Source organism: Accipiter gentilis, chromosome 5 (assembly GCF_929443795.1).
Source record: "Accipiter gentilis chromosome 5, bAccGen1.1, whole genome shotgun sequence".
NCBI classification, from domain to species: Eukaryota; Metazoa; Chordata; class Aves; order Accipitriformes; family Accipitridae; genus Astur; species Astur gentilis.
In genome coordinates this window covers 33194895-33217146 of record NC_064884.1, presented here as the reverse complement: position 1 = coordinate 33217146, position 22252 = coordinate 33194895, and the positions used below count along the sequence as shown (strand labels likewise).

General features: G+C 38.1%; 1 protein-coding gene across 2 annotated transcripts in view; it reads left to right on the top strand.

Moving 5' to 3' along the window:
• MTHFD1L (methylenetetrahydrofolate dehydrogenase (NADP+ dependent) 1 like) overlaps nucleotides 1–22252 on the top strand; it is a 162291-nt gene that overhangs the window by 49068 nt on the left and 90971 nt on the right. Inside the window, exons 18-20 of one of the 2 annotated variants that reach the window (XM_049801269.1) lie at nucleotides 2612–2752; nucleotides 10885–10953; nucleotides 17253–17364. In XM_049801269.1, coding sequence (XP_049657226.1) covers nucleotides 2612–2752; nucleotides 10885–10953; nucleotides 17253–17364 — 322 coding nt within the window. Of the gene's footprint in view, nucleotides 1–2611; nucleotides 2753–10884; nucleotides 10954–13102; nucleotides 13186–17252; nucleotides 17365–22252 lie in introns of those variants that run through there. The other variant, XM_049801270.1, reaches the window with a different exon arrangement.

The window sequence follows — 22252 nt, the reverse complement described above, 5'->3', positions numbered from 1 at the left end:
GAGAAGAACTTAAAAGAGAAATCATAGAATCATAGAATGGTTTGAGTTGGAATGGACCTTAAGGATCATCTAGTTCCAACCCTCCTGCCATGGGCAGGGACACCTTCCAATAGAAATGCTGGCTTGTTTTGGTTTTGAACACATGGGGTAGAGAGTTTTCTGTCTATAATTTACAGAAAACTCAATATTAGCTAATCCTAATCTCTGATAACGGGCTGCGACTACAAAATATTATATTTGGTAAAAGTTCCTTCAATACTTGAGATGTTTTCCTATGTTTAGATTTGTTTCAGTGACTCAATGTGATTATTAGCTTTGAGCCAGGTTCTGCCAGCCTTATTGTGCAGCTTTTTACCATTGTAATTATACTGCTGAGTTAAATGTGGGTTGTTTTATTGTAGAGTACTAGTTGACATATGGCTGTCAAATGTTGCTTCTGTATTCTTTTGGCTAAAATGACCTTGGTGCTTTCAATTTTGATATGTTGGACTGATGCATATCCATTCCCACTTTAACATGCACTTAGTGACTTGAGAAATAGAGCTAACAGTTAGGAAAATTCATTTCAGAGCCTAGCCAGAGATCCAGAGAAAACAGGACTTCATAGTTAACAGATGCATTTTATAAATATTTGGAGTGATGTTCTAGCGCTCTTAAAATCAACGACACCTGTGTAAAATGGCAGAGCACAGCAGGCACAAAAGTCTGCATTTTAATGAACAGGGATGCTGTGGTTTCTAAAGAGTATTACATGACTGATGCCCTTGATCCTGCAATTGAATCCATGTGGGTGGATCCTTTCATCAATAGAGAACTGATTTTACAGCTAAGGCTTCTGCCAGCACTTCATAGGTGTATAAAGGTTATTAGAGTTAAAATAGCACCTGCTACCACAGTGGTTTTGCCTGTTTTTTCAATTAAATATTATGTCACTCTTTGAGCATCTACATGGGATTGTTTTTCCTGTCCTTTTGGGTTTATATAGAAACAATGATAATAAAAACTTTTTTTTTGATCTCCTGATAAACATTCTGATAAAGTTAGATAATATTCTAGTATACATGTTGCGCATAGATTCCTCAGGCTTATTTCCGGTCTTAGGTGTGCTGCAATGACTTACTGAGGACATTATTAACTTCAGAAAAGATAGTAGTATCCATGTCATCACAATGCTAATGATGTTCATTGTGTACCCAGCTATTCTGTTATGCATCGAACTGCTTCCAGGGAATACAGAAAATCTGCTTTGTAACTTCAGCATTTCATTTGAATCCCAGTGCTGAAAATCTCAATTACAGGATTATTTTTTGTTTTCCGTGGTATATTATCTTTCCGTGTCTGTGCCCAATGCAGAAAAGTGCTCGAGTATCTTCAGAAGTTTTGACTAAACATGCAGGTACGTAGAGGTCAGCCTGAATAGGGCTGCTCTGAGCTGTAGCTATCAAGACAGAATCTCAAAGCAGGAACATAGATTGATTAAAAAAGGGCAGAAGCTGCTAAAGTACTAGGCAAATGGATAGAAATGGTAAGGTATATGTTGAACAATTCGCTATATAGATGCTTCTTCAAAACAGGCAAAGCCCTCAATTTGAACAGGTTCCTCTGGTATTAGTCAGTATGGGATACATCTGGTAGAGGTCTGACGTAAAAACAGTCCTGTTGTTTGGGGTTTTTTACATAGCAGTAGGATGTCAATTACTAAATTTTTGTATAAACTTTGATTGCTGGAGATGGAGAGATTACTGAAGAAGCTGCAGTTCTTGTTCACCCCCAACGTTGCATTCCTGTCACATAAGACATTAGTAACTTTGCCTCTCTTCTCTTTTTATGTTCTGACAACATGTGGCCTGGGCTTTATTAATAGTAAATTAGTACAAATACTGCTAATGTATACTGCAAGCTCTTAAAGAAAAGTAAGGACCACAGCTTACATTCTGCTGAAATACTGCACAATATGGATGCATTTCTACAAGAACAATAGAACTGATGCCACATATAGTTCTTGGGTTTTTTTTATTTAAATATTTGTTCATTTAAAAAAAAAAAGGGGGGGGGGGGAGACAAAGATATATTTTACATTATCATGGGTCAAGCACAAGACCTAGCAGCATAGATGCTAAATTTTGAGTTTATGTAGAAAAGGAATGATCAAATGTAACAAGAATGTTTTTGAAACCAGTATAAAAAACTTTTGGAGAGCATTACAGGAAAACAAAACAAAACAAAAAAAAACCCAACCAAAAACCAACACAATGTTGTGCTCATGCCAGTAAAGGTCAAAACACATCTGTTGATTTTCTTTTTTGCCACAGAAAAAAAATTCTTGGTCCTTCAGGGAGCTTCTGCTGAGGATAATGTGAGCCAAGGGGCTAAGCACTCTGCAAGACTGGTCCCCAAGTAAATGAAGTGTAACAGAAAATTAATGAGGGCATATTAACAAAGTGTTTGAAGTTACTCTAGTCTGAGTAATCTCAAAAGCTGTGGGTTACAGTATAGAACTTGTTTGAGTTCCAGTGTGAAATCTGTCTTTCCTGAGTCTATTCCTGACAATTCCCTGGGTGTATTTGACCTGCCTTTGATTTGGTTCATGATTCTCATTTCTATTTTACAGGCTCAGTTTGATATTGCTGTTGCAAGTGAAATTATGGCCATCCTGGCACTCACCACCAGCCTTCAAGATATGAAGGAGAGACTGGGGAAAATGGTGGTGGCTAATGACAAGAATGGAGAACCAGTAACAGCGGAGGATTTGGTATGTTCAGTGCTGTAGACCTGTGAATAACCTCTGATGTATTTGTTTTGCCTCTTGAAGCATTAAAAAGGCAGGTGCGTGCCAAGGGTTTTGCTTTGAACAGCACAGTCAGATATCGAAGAAAGATCTTCTGGGCCAAAACTTGCTCACAATGAGAACAAGATGTAGAACTGATTTCTCCAACTCTCTGGTAACATCTGGTTCAGGAAATCTCTGGTCTCCATAACCTACTCGAGTAGTTTTCTGCAATTCTTAAGGCAAACAAATTTGGTGCTGGAAGGAGTCAAAGTGCGAGCTCGTATTTGAGAGAGCTGGTAATGTTTGCTACTGTACTTGTAAAGTGTGCTCAGATGTTACAACGATAGTTACCACATGAATGCTTATACCACTAAATCAGAATGGAAACAAGCTATTCTTAATTCATAGGTTGCTGATGGTGCTTGGGCCAGAGTTGTCTCTTCACATCATTAAGACTTTTTCTTTCTTATCTTCATTTAGTTAGTTGCTGTTTCCTCATTCCCTACTTCAGCTTCTGAAAGAAGTCAATAGGTTCTTCCTTTATATGAAACTCTAGCCCTTATAGCCAGGCTGTGAGTCAGTAAACAGTGGTTGGAAACTCACACATGTTTGTTATGCAGGTTCTGGTGCAGCCAGAAGCTACCAGTTAACCCTTGCAATCCAGCTGTATGCCAAGAGTAGGCTCACAGTGATTGGCACTAGTTTACTGTAACATTACATTACTTGAATTCTGAAGCCTAATTGCCAAAATAAGTTAATATATTACAGATTGGCAGCACACCCTAAATACAATAAATAAGCTAATGCTTTGTTCTTATGCTTTTTTATCATCTAAATATATCCTTATAGCAACTGTCATATGTCTTGGAGCTGTGTTTTCATGCCACCCTGCTGGCAATGACTGCCTGTATCGCACAGACTATGTGTGTGTTTTCCTGTTTGTCCCTTTTGTGTGGACATCTGCACAAACTTACTGCATTTTCAGAATGAGCAAAGGAACCAGTATCTTGCCTTCCAGCAAAGATACCAAATCCACAAGCCACGAATACCTTCACAGCCTTCATGGATTCCAGTTTAATAAGGAAATGAAAACATAATATCTAGCTTGCCTGGATTTAAGATGGAAATTAAGATAAGGGTCCCAAAAGTTCTAAGTACAGTCAGCATTAAAATTAAGAGCAAATCAACTACTCCCAATTATGCAGGAGAAATGAAGAACTGCATTTAATATTCTAGCTGTTGAAGTTTTGATTTTCCTTTTCAACTGTATAACTTTGTCTTGGCCAACTGGAGGGAAGTGGGGAACGAGTTACCTTATAATACATATGCAAAAACTTTAAAATAATTTAGTGTCAGAATTAAAACTACATTTGAAATACATTATTTTAATCTTGATGCTGCTTTTGTATGAAGGTACTTTACTGTATTAGTATTGCAAAATATTTAATCTGTCTTCAACCACTTAATGCTAATCAGCTTGATGAATGAAAGCAGTTGCTTTTCTGTAGTCTGTTTCATTTTGTTCTGTGGAAATAAAATGTTAGGGCTGAAATGATGAACTGCACACAAAGAACATTAAAATTTTCCCACTATGTCCCTAAAATGAAAGTAGTGCTCAGCAAAATGTCTGTTACTAATTTGGTTTTCTTTGGCCTTTTTTAAACAAACTTCCTATGCTTAGTGTCTCAATCATTTGATAGTGTCACTTGTGCTGAACATATGTTTCTAGTTCTTCTTTAAAGCAGTGTTCTATATTATACAATAGAAGAATTGCCCAGAAAAAAAAATTCATCACAGTGTCAAGGATATGACCATCTGCAACTGTGGTGCTGCATGCTTTTTCTTCTGCAGGTTCTCTTCGTCGCACCAGGCATAGGGAGGACTTGGGTGCATGTCATGATCGTGAAGTGCAGAAACTCCTACCTCCTTTGTGGTGGAGTGTGTTACAAATGGGGATGACAACTATGGAAACAATAGGAAAGTGATTTTATGGTGAAGGCACAAAAGTGCCTTTTTAGAGAGTTGAATTCTTTTCCTGGGTTTTTCACAATGCTTATTTGTGATGCTGTGTCCATACAAACTGATTCTTGCAGTACATGAGGAGTTAGGCATTCCTCGGTCTGGCTTGGTACCTAGGAGCTAAACAGCTGAAATCTATGGAAAGAGTGAAACACAATCAAGAACTTTGAACCAGGAAAAATTATTTTATGTTGTCTCAAGTTAAGCATCCAAAATTGGTGAATACTTTTGAGTTTGATCCTTGTGTGTACAGGCTTCTCTTCTGAAAACAGAAACAATTGTTCATTTCTGCAGACTTCTTAATATTGGTGAAGAAGTCAGATGCAGTGGTGTTGGGATTTAAGAAATGTCAAAAAAGGAAATTAATATTGGGTTTTCTTACTAAGATTTCTTTATGAAATTAAATGCTGCTTAATTTGTGCAAGGGGAGAGAGCTTATGAATAACTGTACTGCACTTGTGAAACTGTACTATATAAAGTTGAATCCTCTGGAAATAATAGCAGGAGATGTATAATCAAAGGCTATACCATGTCATAATTCATATGTACAAAGATGACAAATTTCAGTTCTATCAGGTAGCATTGCATCTCTGTTCCTGGTTTCTTCCCACAGTTGGTCAGTCTGTTTGAACAGCTTGCAACTAAACCTACTGTTTCTAGACTTTAAATGCAGTATCTACTCTTCCCCCTGCTGCTTGTGCTGCCTCTATTGTTAGTACTCTTCTGCAAGCCCAGCTTTTGACCCCTCTTCTTTTGTATCTCTTCCTTGTATGTGTTAGAAGAGGATTCCTGTAGGATCCAGGAGAAGAGATCTTTGCTAGTAGTCTGGGTGTCCAGACTCAGAGGTGGTGCAGACTGTAGATATAGTTGTTACAACCTAGGCTGTAAGAACACCCTACATTGCAGCTAAAGCTTCCTGGGCAGGATGGGGCAAGGCTAAGCATTCTCTAATGAGTATCTGTGAACTGTAATTTTTGTTTTCCCAAGGTTTATATCTTGAGCAAATTTTCAGATGTGGTAAGAGGTTTGATGTGAAGCCATTCCTCCTCCTGAATTTTCATCCTTTGAGTCAGGGTCAGAGAGGAGGTAAAGCTTTATAGCTCAGAAAGGAAAGGTCTCAACACGAGTGTAGGAGAAGCAATATAGATGGTTTTCACATGCTCTCAATCCAAGAACAGTTCAATCATTTTGACCTAAGGATTCATAAAACAAAATCAAGTTTAAAAGCTTGAATCTATCATAGCCCCTTGACATGGAACATTTTAGCCCAAAGAACATATAGTTTTAACAAATTTTAAAGGCAGCTTTATCATGGGAAGTACCATGAAGAACCTGAATAATGGGTGGTGATCAGTCCTACCTGTCACTTATAAAAATTCTGGGGTTCATGTTTTATATATGCTACCCGGATTGAATTTATGCAAGTTTAAATGTTTGACAGTAGTCTTTAGTTCATTGGAATCTATGTGAACCAAAACCACTAAACCCTTCTCTGTGATTTGTTTCCAGATGTACACAAAATACACTTCACAAAAACACAATTGCTCTTAATTTTTACTTTATACACATTATATTTATAATAATACAATAGTAAAACCTAAAATACACATTGGCAGATATAAACCAGATGCAGAGGCAAGCTAGGAGTAATGGAAAAAAGATAAATTGAATATTTCATGAATTGAGAAGACTCCTTCCACAAGAGTAACGGATTAAATATCTGTCCTCTGTAATGGAACGTACAGAAGTCTTTGCCAAAATGTGGTGCTCATTGTACAGTATTTTGAAGACCGAATTGCTTTTTGGCTTTTACAGTATAGTAGAATTTTGATGGACACATGCCATATCTTTATGTGAAATTAAAAGGGTATGTGTGCCCTAGATCAGTATTTCAGCAGCTATGAAAAATATTAAATAAATATGTCACTATTTTTTTAAATAAGACTTCTTCTCAGCTTACTTTCTGTGCCATACTGCTAGATTTCAATAATTACAGGACCAAAAAAAAATAGCTTCATATTTACTTTTATAAATGATCTGTCAGCTGAATATATTTTGTTCTCTGGTTCATCAGAAACATTGTGCAAGTACTTCACTTTAAGCACAAGTAGTTGCAGTTCTTCTCGGCTTATGGTTTAGTTTTTTACAGAACTGATACTGCAGAAAAATATCATCATTTTGTTAGAGGTTGTAGTTTCAAATGAAGGGAAGTTACGAGTACTTCATTATCTTTCTTATAAAGAAATGGGTTTTTCTCTGCTCTTCAGTCTGTATAACCTTTATTCATTTCACAGTATTTTCTCTCAATCACCTTCCTTGTCATCTAATGCTGGCTTTCATTTCCACTCTTGATAAACTTCAGAGACTGCTCCACTGGAAGTTGCTTTGGAAGTATTTTGTTTTTTCATCTTAAGTTTGCCTTTCCTGTGTCACGTGTGTAGTTTATTTTGTGCTCTATGATCTTTGCTGTCCTGGGGAGCATACCTGCCCTGACGGATGGTGGATTCATGGAAGGGGTATTATTTTCAGAAGTACTTGGGGTCAGTTCCAGGAGGGAACCCAGGAGAGTTAAGCATCCATATACATTTGATTCAGAGTCCCACTTTCTTCTGACAGTGAGTTAGTGGAAAGCTAATGATCCTTGAGTGCTCTGATGCTTAATTGGTGTGTAAGTGTCTAAGCCTCTAATTTTTTTATAAAAAATGTATCTACCTTCTCTGAATTGGAAATGGGAACCTGATTCCTTAAGTAGCTTTGAGAATCAGATCCAGGACTTTGAGCTGTGGGAATTGTTTGCTAGCTGCTTGGAGGACTGGGGAGATGAAGGAGTGAAAACTTTATTCTGACAGAGTCATATCAGATAGATATGAAATCTTTATTGCTGTTTAGCTTCTGAGGACTGTTGTTGACACCAAACCTGTTTGAGAACCATGGAAGGCAGATAGACTCGATGTGTGCTTGGAGTCTTTGCATCTTTTTTTCTTTGCTTTCAGCTTTAGATACAACAAGTTGTTGCATCCAGAATGCATATCTAATATAGATGAAGTTTCCCAAAAAGTTAAAATGCGTAGGAAGTATTTTTTGCTTCACTACTTTTATCAGATTGGTGAAGAACTATCAGAAAGCAAAGGAGACAGCATTTTGAGCCATTATTGTCTAGGAGGGGGAGGGGACAAAAAGGTGTCCTGATTTTATTTTATTTTTCTCTTCTCCCCCAAAGCCTTCTTTCCAATTAGCATGGCTTGGGTCAGCAAATAGCTGTTTGTGTGCTTGCTTTGAATGAGTTGGTGTTTTCATCCAGCATGAAGTAGGCACGGAAACCCCTAACCAGATAGCTACAGCTGGTATGAGTTAACCCTTGTCAGTCCTTGGGCAGGTTTCCCAAGAAGAGTGTTATGGCTGATTCACGGCTGCTCAGGTAGTTAACCTTGCCGTTGACCAGTTGGAAGATCTTATGTAAAGTTTCAATTTCACTTTTTTTCTCCAGAAAGTTGAATAGTTATTACAATTGCCTCTTAAGTGGTAAGACTAAACTATCTCAGTGTTCATGCACTGGAAATTATCAGCATCTGTTTCTCTTTTAGTGTAATGATGAATAGCTTCTACTATATGATGATGGAAAAACTGAGATACAGGAAGAAAATGTAAAATTAACCAACCTTTCCTTCAGATATTTCTATTATCTATTGCCTCCTAACTAGTGTGTGTACATGGTTCAGCTTTCTTTGAGACAGAAGACAAACAACTTAACTAGCTTTTATAGTTTTGTGTTGCTAGCAGCTAGTGATGAGCATAATTTCCTTCAGCTGGGGGTGGAAAGGGGGAGAACCATGCATCTGGTCTGAGAAATTCTGTCCTAGCTGGCTGCTGAATTGATCAAACAGCAGGAAAAAAACAGACTTATAGATCTATTCAATAACTATATTGCAAACTCTGTTGTTTGGGCTTTTTTTAATTAATTCAAATTCTGCGCTATGATCAACGGGAATATATTTGCTTTGATAAATCAGTAGGATTAAAAACAGGGGTTTAATGAAGAAATTGCTAGGATTGAGATTTGTTCCATTTCATTTTAAATTGTTAGAGCTGGGACTGGGTATTCACCATTTTATTTTGCAAGTGCTTCAGATTTGGAAGTGAATCAAATCAGTTTTATAAAGCAAATGGTTATATTGAACAGATTTAAGATTTAATATTCTAAGAAATAGACCCACTTCAGAAAGACTTTTACAAATAACTAATACAAGAAATCAAAGGCAGTAACAGTGGCAGTTATTTTTACATGGTCCTAAAAAGAAAACTCATTTATGGATAAAATATTAAAGTTACATTTTATTCTAAAAGCAGTAAATTTTATGGGATACTGGTTAAATGAACCTTTATGAAATACTGTTTGTTGATATTTGTTCTGCATTTTTAAGTTCTTTATCTAAAATAAGTAGTTTATAATCTTACCAATTAAACCAATCTGTAGCTATAAAGGAGCCTGTGGAAGTGAAAAGCAGTAATAATTTCATTTTTCTTTTTAAAATATTTTCCTTTTCCTTGTATTTAGGCTGTCAACTTTGGAATCAAATGAGAGTGGTTGGGTATAGGTACAACATAGCACCAGGCTGCTTCTATGGAGGTGATGGAGCCTCAGCCATTCTGACAGAGAGCTGGCACGCTCGTGTTTCCTTGCATTATGGTCCTAACTTCTAAAATTAACACATTAAGATTTATGAATTAAAATTTATTATTTACTAATTCAGAAGAGGGAAAACTATATTGTTTTGCTACCAGTTTTTCTTATTACGTCTTTGTGGGTCTATTGGAGTTTGTAGATAGTGAAGGCTTACAAAATGCAAAGAGGAGAAGTAGCATCTTTCCCTCTTCCTTTCCTTCACTCTCCTCCAAGGAAACACTTGCTATGCTTTAGTAGAAACCAGTTTTACTATCTTGGTTTCAATCCATTTTTATCCAAGGGCAAATATTCTACTTCATTTTCCTCTGAAGTCTATGTTCATAAAGGGGAAACTTGAATTTGTATAAAATACTGTACTTATGTAATGACCATGTACTTTTATGTGTCTCATCTGTCTGACATTCCAATTTTCACACAGTTTGATGATTCAAACAATCAAATGAGCCACTACTTATAACAGTGCTGCATTTTTTCTATCCATGATCTTGTTCTTTCAAAACAAAACACATTTTCTTCTCAAAATTGAAGTAATTTAGGAATAAATTGAAATAGATGCTTGTGGTTTCTAGATACCACTCTGCATATAGTTTAAGAGCGCTGTGCACGCTCAATAGCCAGTTTTTTCTAAAATGGGCATTGGATTTTAGCATAGAGGGATGTCACGACTTTCTCTTACTTTAAATTCAGTCAGCATAAAATTTATACTTACTATCCAGAAAAATTTTTAGGGAGGAGTAAGATTTCGTACAACTAAAATGCAGCAATTCACACAGCTCCTTTTGTCCTCTCATCATGATAGATGAGAGGACAATCTTTAATCTCATGATGTATTCATAATCTATCCCTAGTCAATTCTGTGTCTGCTCTCATCCTGTGTCTATTACATATATATTTGTACAAGTCTTGAAAAATACCCTTTCTGGTTGTTGCTAGCTATTGATTCATGCTATTGATTCTGTCATGAAAGAAATACATCTGTCATTTCTTTAGTCAGTTTTAGCAAGTTACTGCTTTCTTGCTTTCTCAGGTCTCAGTGGCCTTTGCATCCGCTTTGTCTTTTATTCCCATGAACATCCTCATGATGATCACTTATAATAACTATGTTTCTGGTCTCTTCATGAAATAGGAAGAATATTTACCTACTGCCTTTTACGTGTATTCAGAGCAAAATCGTTACTATTTCTGGCACACGCTGTAAATACAGTATGTTAGAAGTCTTGAAGTAACATCTAAATAAATTCGTTGTGCAGCACTATAACACTGCTTTATCCATTATGGTTTATGAGCACACTTTCTTTTTCTCCTTTGAAGTGTAAGGTTTTTTCCCAGTTTTAACAGTAAGCTTAAGTTTAACTCAGAAGTGTTGTACCTTAGAATTGCCTTCCTTAAAATTTGGACTCTTGTTTTTTAGGGAGTAACAGGTGCTTTGGCAGTTTTGATGAAAGATGCGATTAAGCCCACACTAATGCAGACATTAGAGGTGAGTATGGCTTATGATGCCCGCCCTTCTCTGACTTTCAAATTCCGTATTGTGCTTGTTGTGCTTCTCTCCAGTGACTGCGCTTAACTTTCAAGGTTCAAGCCAGGGTCAAATCCATAAAGGCATTTTATCAAATGTTCATTTGTGTATGTTAAATAATCAACTCTAACTGCATTTATACCTTTTTGGTGGGTTTTTTTTCCTTTCTTTGAGACTCTGGCTTTAGTCGTAATTTTGCCTAGTGTTGGAAACAAGCTGCAGTGCACTGTTGAACTGCTTCTGAGCATGCTGGAAGGCAGGTTGGGCTTCCAGGTAATAGACTTCTTTCTGTTTCCCATCTGGCTCTTCTAGGGAAGTTTCCTTTTTATGTATTTCCTTTATATGTATGTTCCCATGATGATTCCCACAGCTCAGCATTTTGAGTGGAATATAGATGCTTTACTGAGGCCATTCTATTATTATAGTTTGTGCCATTCAGAAACACAGGAGGGTCCTTTTGCCTGTTTATGCTTTTTCAAAAGATGGCTCCCAGCCACCCTATCTTGCCATAGTGCCTTCAGGGACTAAATGAAGCTTTGCTGGCCTATAAGAGGAATGTTTTACACTTAGCCTAGTGAGCTTTCTTCCAATAGCTCAAAGAATGCAGAATTAGTACAACCTAACTTTGTGTCTGAGCAGTCTAGTATTGTCTTTTCAATAGTAAGCTAAATGCTGAGCAATATTCATGGGCAGAGGGAAGAAGAAAAATGGGGAAATAATGAAGCAGTTTTGGAAACAAATGCATTTGGAGAAAAATTAATGTATGTTATTGAAAGTTTGACCATCAAAATTACATAGCTGGAATATTTCACAACAATTCCTGGTAGAAGAGTTGAAGAATGTAGAAAGTTACCAGTGCAATCCCCAATTGGTAAAAACGTCTCATTTTCTGCAGCATGTCAAAATGATAACTACCTTTTTGCTTTTGTGTTTGAATGGGGACAAATACCTACTCTCAGGGAATATTAGAAAAATAGAATTTAAGTCTACGTTACTTTACTATACCATACCCATGTTAATTATTTTCTCCTGCAAAGATCTTCTGTTCTTTCATGTGGCTGTATGAAGAATATATGTGTCAGAATTTAATATAACATCCAATAGCAGAAACTGGAGGTCACGTAGGATCAAGAATGTCACAGCCAGAACTGTGTATTAAATCGCCACTTGGATAACATTGTATGCGTTAAGCATCAAGGTACAAGGTAGCTTTGATTCCGAGTGTTTAGTCTGCGTCACTCTATTTGCACTTTGCATATCTGTTAGAAAATAATGTGGTTTTGTTGTAGTGTTCTAAAAGACAATTATAAATGTCAGAAGCGTTTCTTTTGATTGATAGGCATTTGATTCTGGGGCTTGCATGTTGGTTTTTTTTCACTGCATTTCTTTATATTTATGCAATAAAATTCCTGCCTTTTATGTGGTATTCTTTTCTAGTCTAATCTATGCTATGGCTGAAACATCTGCCAACTTTCATCAAACACTATTGCTTGTTAGGAGGACCCTGACCGCAGTACCCAAGGATATTTTTCCCAAAAATTCTTCTTACAAAGTTATTTTTAAAACAGCAAACTAACGCAGCTCAGAAGATTGTTTCATGCTCCACCCTGCCATTTGAGTCTCAGAGATGAACTTTTGTCACCCTTTGAATACCTGTTGGCTTGCAGGCTAATATGAGCCACCTATCCAAGAATGGAAATCTCCAGCTTATCTATTTCTTTTCCAAGATAGTGCTGTGCTTCGGCTGATGTGGGTCTATTGGACTGTGTCATTGCTCTTGTGTAGAGATTCAATGGCCTACTCTGTTACTGGCCATGCTGTTGCTGTTCTTGAGCCGCAAGCTTGTGTCATATCCCATTTTGTGAATAAATACCTTTCATTATTTTTAATTATTTATGTTAATAGGTTTAAGAGGTGCTAATTCTAATACCTTTGTTTTTTTAAAAAAAATGAAGGGAGGGGAAAAAGGAAGATATTTTGCCCTGCACACTTAAATGTAGTGCAGAGATCCACCTGTGAGTTTAGAGCCCTCCAGCATGACAGATTTGAAGACAAGCTAATCCTAGTGTACCCTGAGATGGCAGATGTAATAATGTCTCTTCTGCTATAGGGAATGACATATTTCTGATGAGTATATGAATTGCAAGTCTTTCTTCTTGAAAACCAGAAGTGAGGAGAACTGAAGCCTAAATTACGCTTGAAATAATCCTAATAAGTAGCATCCAAAAGAAGAGGGACCTCTCAAGTTTCCAAAGAGGCTACCAACAGTAATTGGCCAACATGATCCTAATCCCTTCAGGAAGAACAAATTCCCAATACAAGTGTAAAGAGCTTTAGCAACAGTACCACAACTTGACTGACAACAGTAACATCAGCAACGATCCTACAGTACACAGGTGGTGTAAAAACAGAATAATATGATTACAGAGAAAACAAATACAGCTCAGAGTCTGCCATGGACCTGTCCTGCAAGCAGGGATGAAACAAACTGTTCACCAAAGCAGGTCTTCCAGATCACTCTGGTATTGGGGAATGGCAAAAAGACTGCCTGAGGAGGGGGAGCAGGAGATCTTCAGGATGACTTCAGCCGATACTGACAGTTAATTTGGCATAATTTGTAAGTGATAGTGTCTGTGGGTATCAGTGGCTGAAAGCAGCCATTGCAGAGAAAGCTGCATTCCTCTGTGAGCTGGCGAAGAGCTTGTAGATGGGTATTGTGTTAAGCTGTGGAGGTCAGAGGAGTTGCTTCTAAGGGCATATGAAAGGGGAGAAGAACGACCTACTTGGTAGATTTGCACCAGCTTTGTATGGGTGTCTGCATGCAATGGAGAAGAGATTTAGAAGTTCATAAATGAAAAATGCCCAAATGCCTGTACTGCATGGATCTGAACTGGCAACTTCTGTCAGTGCTTTTTTTTTCATATGTGAATCGATGTGGATGGTTTAATTTGCTGGTTTTTAAAGTTTTCTTGGTGGGTTAATTTCTATCACAACCCTGCTACTGTGTCACCAGAAATGCCACCTCAAGGTGTTAGTAAGTGACAGTGTTTTTTATGCAGGAATGACAGTAAAATCTCAAAATGGGAAACACGGGGCTCTCCACCTACAATAAATGTAGGCTTCAGTAGAACTTATATCCAATGCCATAGAATTGTGATGACTTTGTTTGGAATGTACGTAATGATTTCATAGTGTTTATCCGTGTTTGTCATGACAGATTTGTTCCCTTGTGAACTGATCCCTTAATGTTTAGCACTTATTTATACCATGCGTAACAGAGCAGCTGCTCTGCGGGACAACTCTTTGTAGTTGCAGGCTGGCCACTCAGTAAAGATGAGGGGAGGATGGTAATTATAAACATCTTTCTAGTGGACAGATAACTTCAGATATTTATTGACATTCAGGGTTTATCTTCTTTTAGTAAAACTTGGATAATAAAATTTCCTGTACTGAAAACAGTCAGCCGAATGCATCCCTGTGCCACTGTTTGTTTCTCCATTTAGTTTATTAAGAGTGTAACAAAAATAAGTGGCAGTGTGCCGAGTGGGATGGATGGGCTGACACAGAGTTACTGAAGCTGGCCTGAGAAGACATTGTTGTCCCTCTTCCAGGGTGTGCCTGAAGCTCCCGAGATCCTGCTGGAGTTCACTCCCTTCAGTACCTAGACTCTATTTTTCTTCCAGGATTGCCCTTGTAAAAAGACCATTAAATAACTCCTTCTTTTCTTCTGTTGGATTTCAGAGCTCCAGGGGAGCATCTGTCCATGCCAGTGGTTTAGTAGTGTGTTTGGATTTCAAGTTAGTGGCAGGGGGCCTCTTGGCAACTGATACTCTGGATGTTGGTCTCCACAATCCAAATTTCCTTCCCATCCGTATTGTGTGGATGAACTCTTGGAAGCACAATTGCAAGGGAATGTTGTGGGAGACCCTTCTGGCCCCGTCTGCATAGCTGTCACAGTATGGGACGGGCTGCCCATCATCTGTGTTTGTGCTTCTGTGCATCGCATCTGCCCATGTGTGTGCTGGGCTTTAAATGAAGGCAGCCCTGTAGTTGCTTGCCACAAGAAATTAAGGGCTTGGAAAAATAAAACTAAACTTAGTGAGTAATAAATCAGAATAAATCCAGTGGATTTCAGTCTGGTAGCTGAAAACTGCAGTTGTCTCTATTTGAATGCCAGAAGGGTAAATACTGGGTTAAAGTAAAAGTAAAACTTAAGAATGTAAAACTTAAACTTAGGTTGGTGGAAGTGGTTTGCATTTTAGTTTGTATAGGTTATAAGCTTTTTGGAACAGAGGTAATCTTTTATTTTGCACAGCACGTTCCATTAGATTGATGCCTAGATACTATAAGAAGCTTTGAAGGTGTACATAGTTCGAGTTAAATTTTTTGCATAAATATGTAAAATCCCAGTTGATATTGCAGTATGTGGTCATTAGCAGATAGAAAACAAACAAAAAAATTGTACGTAAACACTATGAAGTCAGTAAGTTTGTTATGATGATAATAATAATCTACATAATTTCTTTTGTTACAGGGCATGATTTCTGGTTTATTTACTTTTTTTCTGCTCTTGTTCCACTGTTTCTTCTCTAACATGTATGAAGCAGAGTGGTCTTTGTATTATAGCTTAATTGTACATTTTTTGGAGAATATCCCCTGCCCATATGTATACATATTGTCCTTTTTCCACTCTTGACTGACACCCCCCCACCCCCCCACCCCAAAAAATCCCCTCTTTTATTAGAACAAACCTGAAGTTTGATGTACCAGTGGTTAAAAAGTTACTTGTCTTTGCTCTGAATGAAATAATTACTTATGTATAATTACTTCTAGAGGAAACAATAAGAACAGATGCTTGTTGTTAGTAAATTTTATAAGATTTGTTTTCAGTGTTGCAGAAATATAAGAATCTGTTTTCTATAGCAGCAAGTATTTCACTACTGTAATCCAACTGTTCTGGTGTTTTATGGAAAACATGAACATTTTTGTCTGTGTAGGTTGTTTTCTTAAGACACTGGAGGGGGTGGGGAGGGGGACACACCAACCAGTTTTTATTATATGGTTAATAGTTTCCAAGTTGTGGTTCATGGGGACTGTTGGATGTGGCCTGCAGCTGATCTGCGGAACACTGTCCCCCTTAATTGGTATTTCTGGTCAAAAATTGACGAAGATTGCCTAGTAGCTTGCCTGAAATTTTTGAGGTTGGCAGTAGCTCGTAATACAGAACGTGTGAAGACCATTGATGGAGATAATCTGAAATTGTCTGCCTACCTTTTCTTTAACCAGCTGGGGATTTTTAAAAGCATTAACACAACAAAGGGGATTTGTTTGCTTAAATATTTCATCGTAAGATAGCTGAAGTGACATCCTTCTGTCTGATTGTGTATTCTGACTTGGAGAAAAGGTAGCAGTTAATATATCTCACCTAATCCTAATCCCTTTCTGTAGATGCTAATTTCTTCTTTCCTTGTGATGCCTGCCAAAAAAGTAACAGGGAAGCTGAGATTTGCTTTCTATCTGACAAATTTCTCTATGCCATTACTTTGTTAACTCCTGGCCTATCCCTTTTGCTGTTTTAGATTGCTCCCTGCTACAGAGTCTACTTCCCTTGGGTATTTATACAGTGTCTAGCGTAGGGGAATTTGGCTCTGCACCTGGGGTTCCCAGGTGCTCAGCCAGCAGTGGTGAATGGTTTTTCCATGGTATGTCACCATCCCCACTGCACCCCAGCCATGTGCCTTCCCTTCTCCCTCTCCAGCTTCTTAACCATTGACTGGTCCCTCATTCCTTTCGCTGCCTACTTTGCCTGCCCAGGAATGGCAGTTACGGTCAGTGAGGAAAATGGGAGCAGTAAGGGATGGGGTAGAGCAGGAGCTGGGCTCTATTTGTGTACCGTCTGCAGCAATGCACTTAGTGCTGATTGTAGTACATATGCCAGAATAGCACTCCACAGCATTAGGGCAGTGGAAATACGGAACATAAGTACAAGATTGGGCAAGAAGTTGTGTAAGTTACCTACAGGTTGCACTGCTGCCCATTACCTTTCTATGAATGAAGCAGGTTCTGGTATCTAAGCCTGTCAGTGAATGGGGTCTCGAGCACCTGAGATGTACATAACCCCCCTCGAATTATCTAACAGTGCTTACTCATTATATATGCTTTTGATTTATATATAATCTTGATTATTCTGCAAGACAATTGTGCTTGTGTTCTTACCTATCCATTAAATTAGTGATTTTTATTTTTTTTTTGTCATTCAGGGAACACCAGTATTTGTTCATGCTGGACCTTTTGCTAACATTGCACATGGAAATTCTTCTGTTTTGGCAGATAAAATTGCCCTTAAATTAGTTGGAGAGAGAGGATTTGTAGGTAAGTAATTATTTTGTATATTGTATTATGGTTTTTTTGATAAGTTAGCAAACAGTGGTGTAAGTGAATGGGTACAATAGCAATGAAAGGTAGGAATGCTACTTCATTTTATGGTAATATTAATAATAATCTTAAATAATCTTAAAGTGAACATGTAAAAAAACCAAAGCACCACTTCTCTCACCGTGCCCTTTGTCTCAAGTGTTCTGTCACCACGTTTAAGATTCCACAAGATGACTGTACCAGTTAAATGACTGGGTTGCATGGAAGGAAGTGTCCTGTAGTTCCCTGTATTAGTATTCATCTGACCTTTCTTGATAAACAGACAGAAACAATTCCCTTTTCCTGCTGAATTATTTCTCTGCCAATTCAGCACACCCAGCCAAATCAGGGGTCAGGTATCCCTGAGCCAGTGGAGAGGAACAGCAGAGGAAAGGTGGTAGAAAAAAGAGTAAGACTACCTTATTTTAGAGGCAATGAACCATTAGTTTGGTCCAGCTGCATTGTAAAACCTCACCATGAGGCCCTCATCTTCCCATGAAAGCACGTAGGTGGGTGGACTCTTTTTATATTAAGCATTCAGCCTGCACAAGCAACAATAGACAGGTAGAACTTATTGTTGCGGTTGCAGGCAAAATAAACTTGTGGCTGAATGGTAAACTAGTTTTTATAAAAATTGTTGTGTGTGTTTAGAATTAACAAAATGAAATTTTGCAGTAGTAATGCCTTTGCACTGCTGCAGCCGTTTTCTTATATGTCCTGAACACCCAGGTTGCCTTACATTAATCCTAAAGTTGAACACCAAGTACCTGTGGAACAATGCTCTTCAAGAGGTGCAGTAATGTGAAACATGAGGTTTCTTATGCTAGTGCCCTTAAACTAGCAGAGAAACATGTATGTATATGCTTATGTCATACCTACATATTGCTGTAAATTACATAGAGAACCAAATTACTTGAAAGTACTGTTTCTATTTAAATTCATTGGTAATTGGATGGGGGAGTTGTTTGCATTGTTATAGAATGTATATACTTTTTGTTATGATACAAATAAACCTATATATTTACAGATAGAGAATAGAAACATTTCTTATACAAAGTTGTTGACTAGTGAACAAGAAGATACAGGGATATCTTCTTACAGAAATCTTAAAAAGTACCAAAAGCTAATACCAATAAAAAATAAAGGATTGAAACCTGTTGTAGATCATACTGACTTTGAAAAAAAAAAAAACCAAAAAAAAAAACCTAAAGAAATATGTCACTTTGGTATTCTCTGAATAACAACAAAAAGATTGAACAGGTAGAAATTCTATTTATGTGCATTCCGTTATCTTGAGGGCTTTCTTCTTTTTGCCCAGAGAAGGGCAGCAAAGCTGGTGAAGGGCCTGGAGCACAAGTCTTATGAGGAGCGGCTGAGGGAACTGGGGCTGTTTATCCTGGAGAAAAGGAGGCTGAGGGGAGACCTTATCGCTCTCTACAACTACCTGAAAGGAGGCTGTAGTGAGGTGGGGGTCAGTCTCTTCTCCCAAGCAACAAGCGATAAGACAAGAGGAAATGGCCTCAAGTTGTACCAGGGGAGGTTTAGGTTGGATATTAGGAAAAATTTCTTTACTGAAAGGTTTGTCAGGCATTGGAACAGGCTGCCCAGGGAAGTGGTTGAGTCACCATCCCTGGAGGTGTTCAAGAAATGCGTAGACGAGGCACTTCAGGACATGGTTTAGTGGCCATGATGATGTTGGGTTGACGGTTGGACTCGCTGATCTTAAAGGTCTTTTCCAACCTAAAAGATTCTATGATTCTGTGATTTTTCTTTTTTCTCATTTTTGCTTGTTCATCTTTATAGAAGTAAGTTTCTGATCTCCCTAAGCATTCTGTGCCTAGAAGAAATGTTCTTCATCCTTCTTTCCTGTTTTTTGAAATGGAGCAGCAAAGCGCACACAGTGATTTTTAGTTCCTTGTTAGGGTATTATTAACAACATTAGTTCCTAGAGTCAGTTTTGCTAACCTCTGCCCTTCTGATTCAATATAATTTGCAAAGATTGTTGGACATTTGCATGTAATATTTTGTTAGCAAGAGCATTCTTGGGAAAAGTTTGATTCAGTATTCTGCTTTCACTTTTTATGTTTAGGTAGGAGTAGCTAGGGAAATGCTGACCTGTGTAGGAAGATAAAGCATCACAGTTAAGGTGGTGAAACGTGAGGCTCTCAAGGTAGTCTGAGCACGTGTTGTGTGTTTGTGTTTCCTTTTTAAAATGCATGATCATGTCAAGGAAAAGAGTTGTTTTCTCCAGTGTTACTGTTGTACAGCTAAAGGGTCTGTTCATTTCCCTCTAATAATAAAACATCTATTCAAAGTCAGAACATTTTGCATTCTGAATACATTTATTTAATGATGGTAGGATCAGTATTTCATTAAGCTATGTTTGTTAATATATGGCTTTGTGGAATGAAGAGCAAAAGCATTTAGGGGGGTGAACATTTTTCATAGGCTGGGTGAAGTGACTTTGTTTCTGCAGTGAGCAGTCTTTTCAAGTGGGAAGTCTGTTTTGCATCATCTGAATGGACGTATGTTGGAGGCAGTCTTGAGTCTTGATCCAGATTTTGGAGCCCAAAAAGTATTGCCCTTGATTTGGATTCCCCTCCATTCACTGCTTCCCTTAGGCACTGAGAGCATATCCTTGCATTTCATGTTTGGTTTTTTTGTCTTATCCACCTGTTTGTCTTTAACACTCTTTTTTGCTTTGTTCATCTTTGGCTCCAGTTTCTCTGTTGGGCGGTGTAGCTGCAATAGAGGAAAACCTTTGTGTGCTGCCAGCTAAAGGCTCTTGTTCAGATTTTGTTCTACAGAACACAAATCCCATGAAACTGGCTTCACAATGAGACTGCCTTTGCTCTGCTGAGCAAAGAACTTCAGCATGATTTTTGGATCCTTGTTAGATTATTAAAAGCAATAGTTCCTAGAGTGCCTACTTAAATAAACTTTGCAGGTAGTCATAAGTGTAAATGGTTGTTCTAATGGTTGTAATTACCATAAGCTTTATGATTTAAAAAAATACATTGTTTCTGGTAACTAGTCAGAGCCCATGGGCACAGACTACATGTAGCACTTGCTGGTTTATTAAATACCATCATATCCTACCCTACACAACTGAGGTCTAAAGTGACAGCTACAAAGTGTGCACCAGTCCACACTGAGGTCACGTCCGTACAGGCAGAGAGCCCAGTGCCTTGTGAAGCTACACAGCAAAGTAGTTAGCAAGAAACTCCACCGCAGTCTGCTTGCTGTGGTGTGTGCCTGAACCCTGTATGGCCATTGAAACTTGGTGGGGAAAGATGATCCTGTAATTAATTTGGACAGTAGGAGTGCAGGACAGCTATGCTGCAGTTCTGTAGCTAGCTGAACAAGTTTACTTACTCTTGCTAAAAGTAAAAATTTTCACTGCTCCATTTTTCTCTTTTGCCACTGTTCTCGTGCAGTTCATCCTTTCTTCACGTTGGATCTGGCACTCATTAGATTCTTGTATAAGCGATTGGAGTTCATGTTTTGCCATGTAGGTTAGTTGCATAGGCTCATGAAAGAGTCCAAGAGGTGCTGGAAATAGCGTAAGGTAAGTGGCAGAACTGCATGGCTGGGAGAGGTGTTTTAGGGACCACGAGCTATGAGATTGGCTCTCAGTCTTGTGCAGCTGCATCCAAAGCAGGAACATAAGAAATCTGTGACAGTGTCTGCTATTAAATTGATTTCCTGTACAGTAGAATAAATATGTTAATGTACATATGCTAGCTCACTGTGAGATGGTATGATAATATATATTATATATAATATTTATCTATTTATTACTCTCTATATTTATTTTATAATTTTTTGCATATATTTATTATTTTGCTTTTAAATATTAATTATTTTATTTTTTACTTTAGCCACTGTTATTTTAGAGCAGAACCTCCTGCTAAGTGTGTAAAGAGTGCTAGAGGAGAATAGCACAGCCTGAACTTGGACCACAGTTTCACAAATACAGATATTTTTTATTTTCTGTCCTGGCTTAAGCAGCCTTCTTCCTCCAGCTGCTTATTTCCAGTCCCGTGCAACTCCTCACTTGCCAGCACACCTGTTTATAGAGCTACATGATAAACTAAACTGGAGAGTTGGTCTTAACTGAAAACAACTACGACAAAAAAAATCCCCTTCCTTCCCCTTACAGACAGTGGCTGGGCAAAAGGTTATATGTGCGAAAGGGGAGGATGAGATAATACCAGATAAGATGGTGTTCTTGCTGAAATTAATATTTATGATATTATAGCCTCATTTGGAGCTTTAAAGTGCCAGTAAAGCTACTGTGGATGCACTAGCCAATCAGACTGAGCCTCCATTGCCAGAGGAGCTAAGTCTGTCTCCTTTCTCAGCCTGTGCTCAACTGTTTTTGCGTGACATCCCAGCAGAAACCTATTGCACTTTTTGTTGGCTTAGTTTTCTGCTGACTTAACACAGAAGCAGTTCAGCCCAGAGTCACAAAAACACCGGAGCTGGTGCAGGGGCGGGTGAGTTGGGATAGCCAGCAGTGAAAAACCAATCTGTTGTGTAGATCCCACCGTTTGTGTGACCATGTGCCATGGCCAAGGCAAAAAAAAATCCTCCCCAAATGTCCTTTTTAAATTTATTTTTAAACCTTACTTTCTCTCCCTGGTCTGCATTGCCTGTTTCTCTGCTTGCTCTGCACCTGGAATTGCAATGTGCTGTGCCTTTTGGGTAGCATTGGTTAACAATGATGTAGACGGTCTGGTTTTGAAAAATAAAAAATCTAAACAAAGTTTAACTGTTGAGTCCTCTTGTGAGCTGTCACTAATTGAAGGCACTCCCTGCTTCAGTTTCAGGTGTCCAAGTGAAT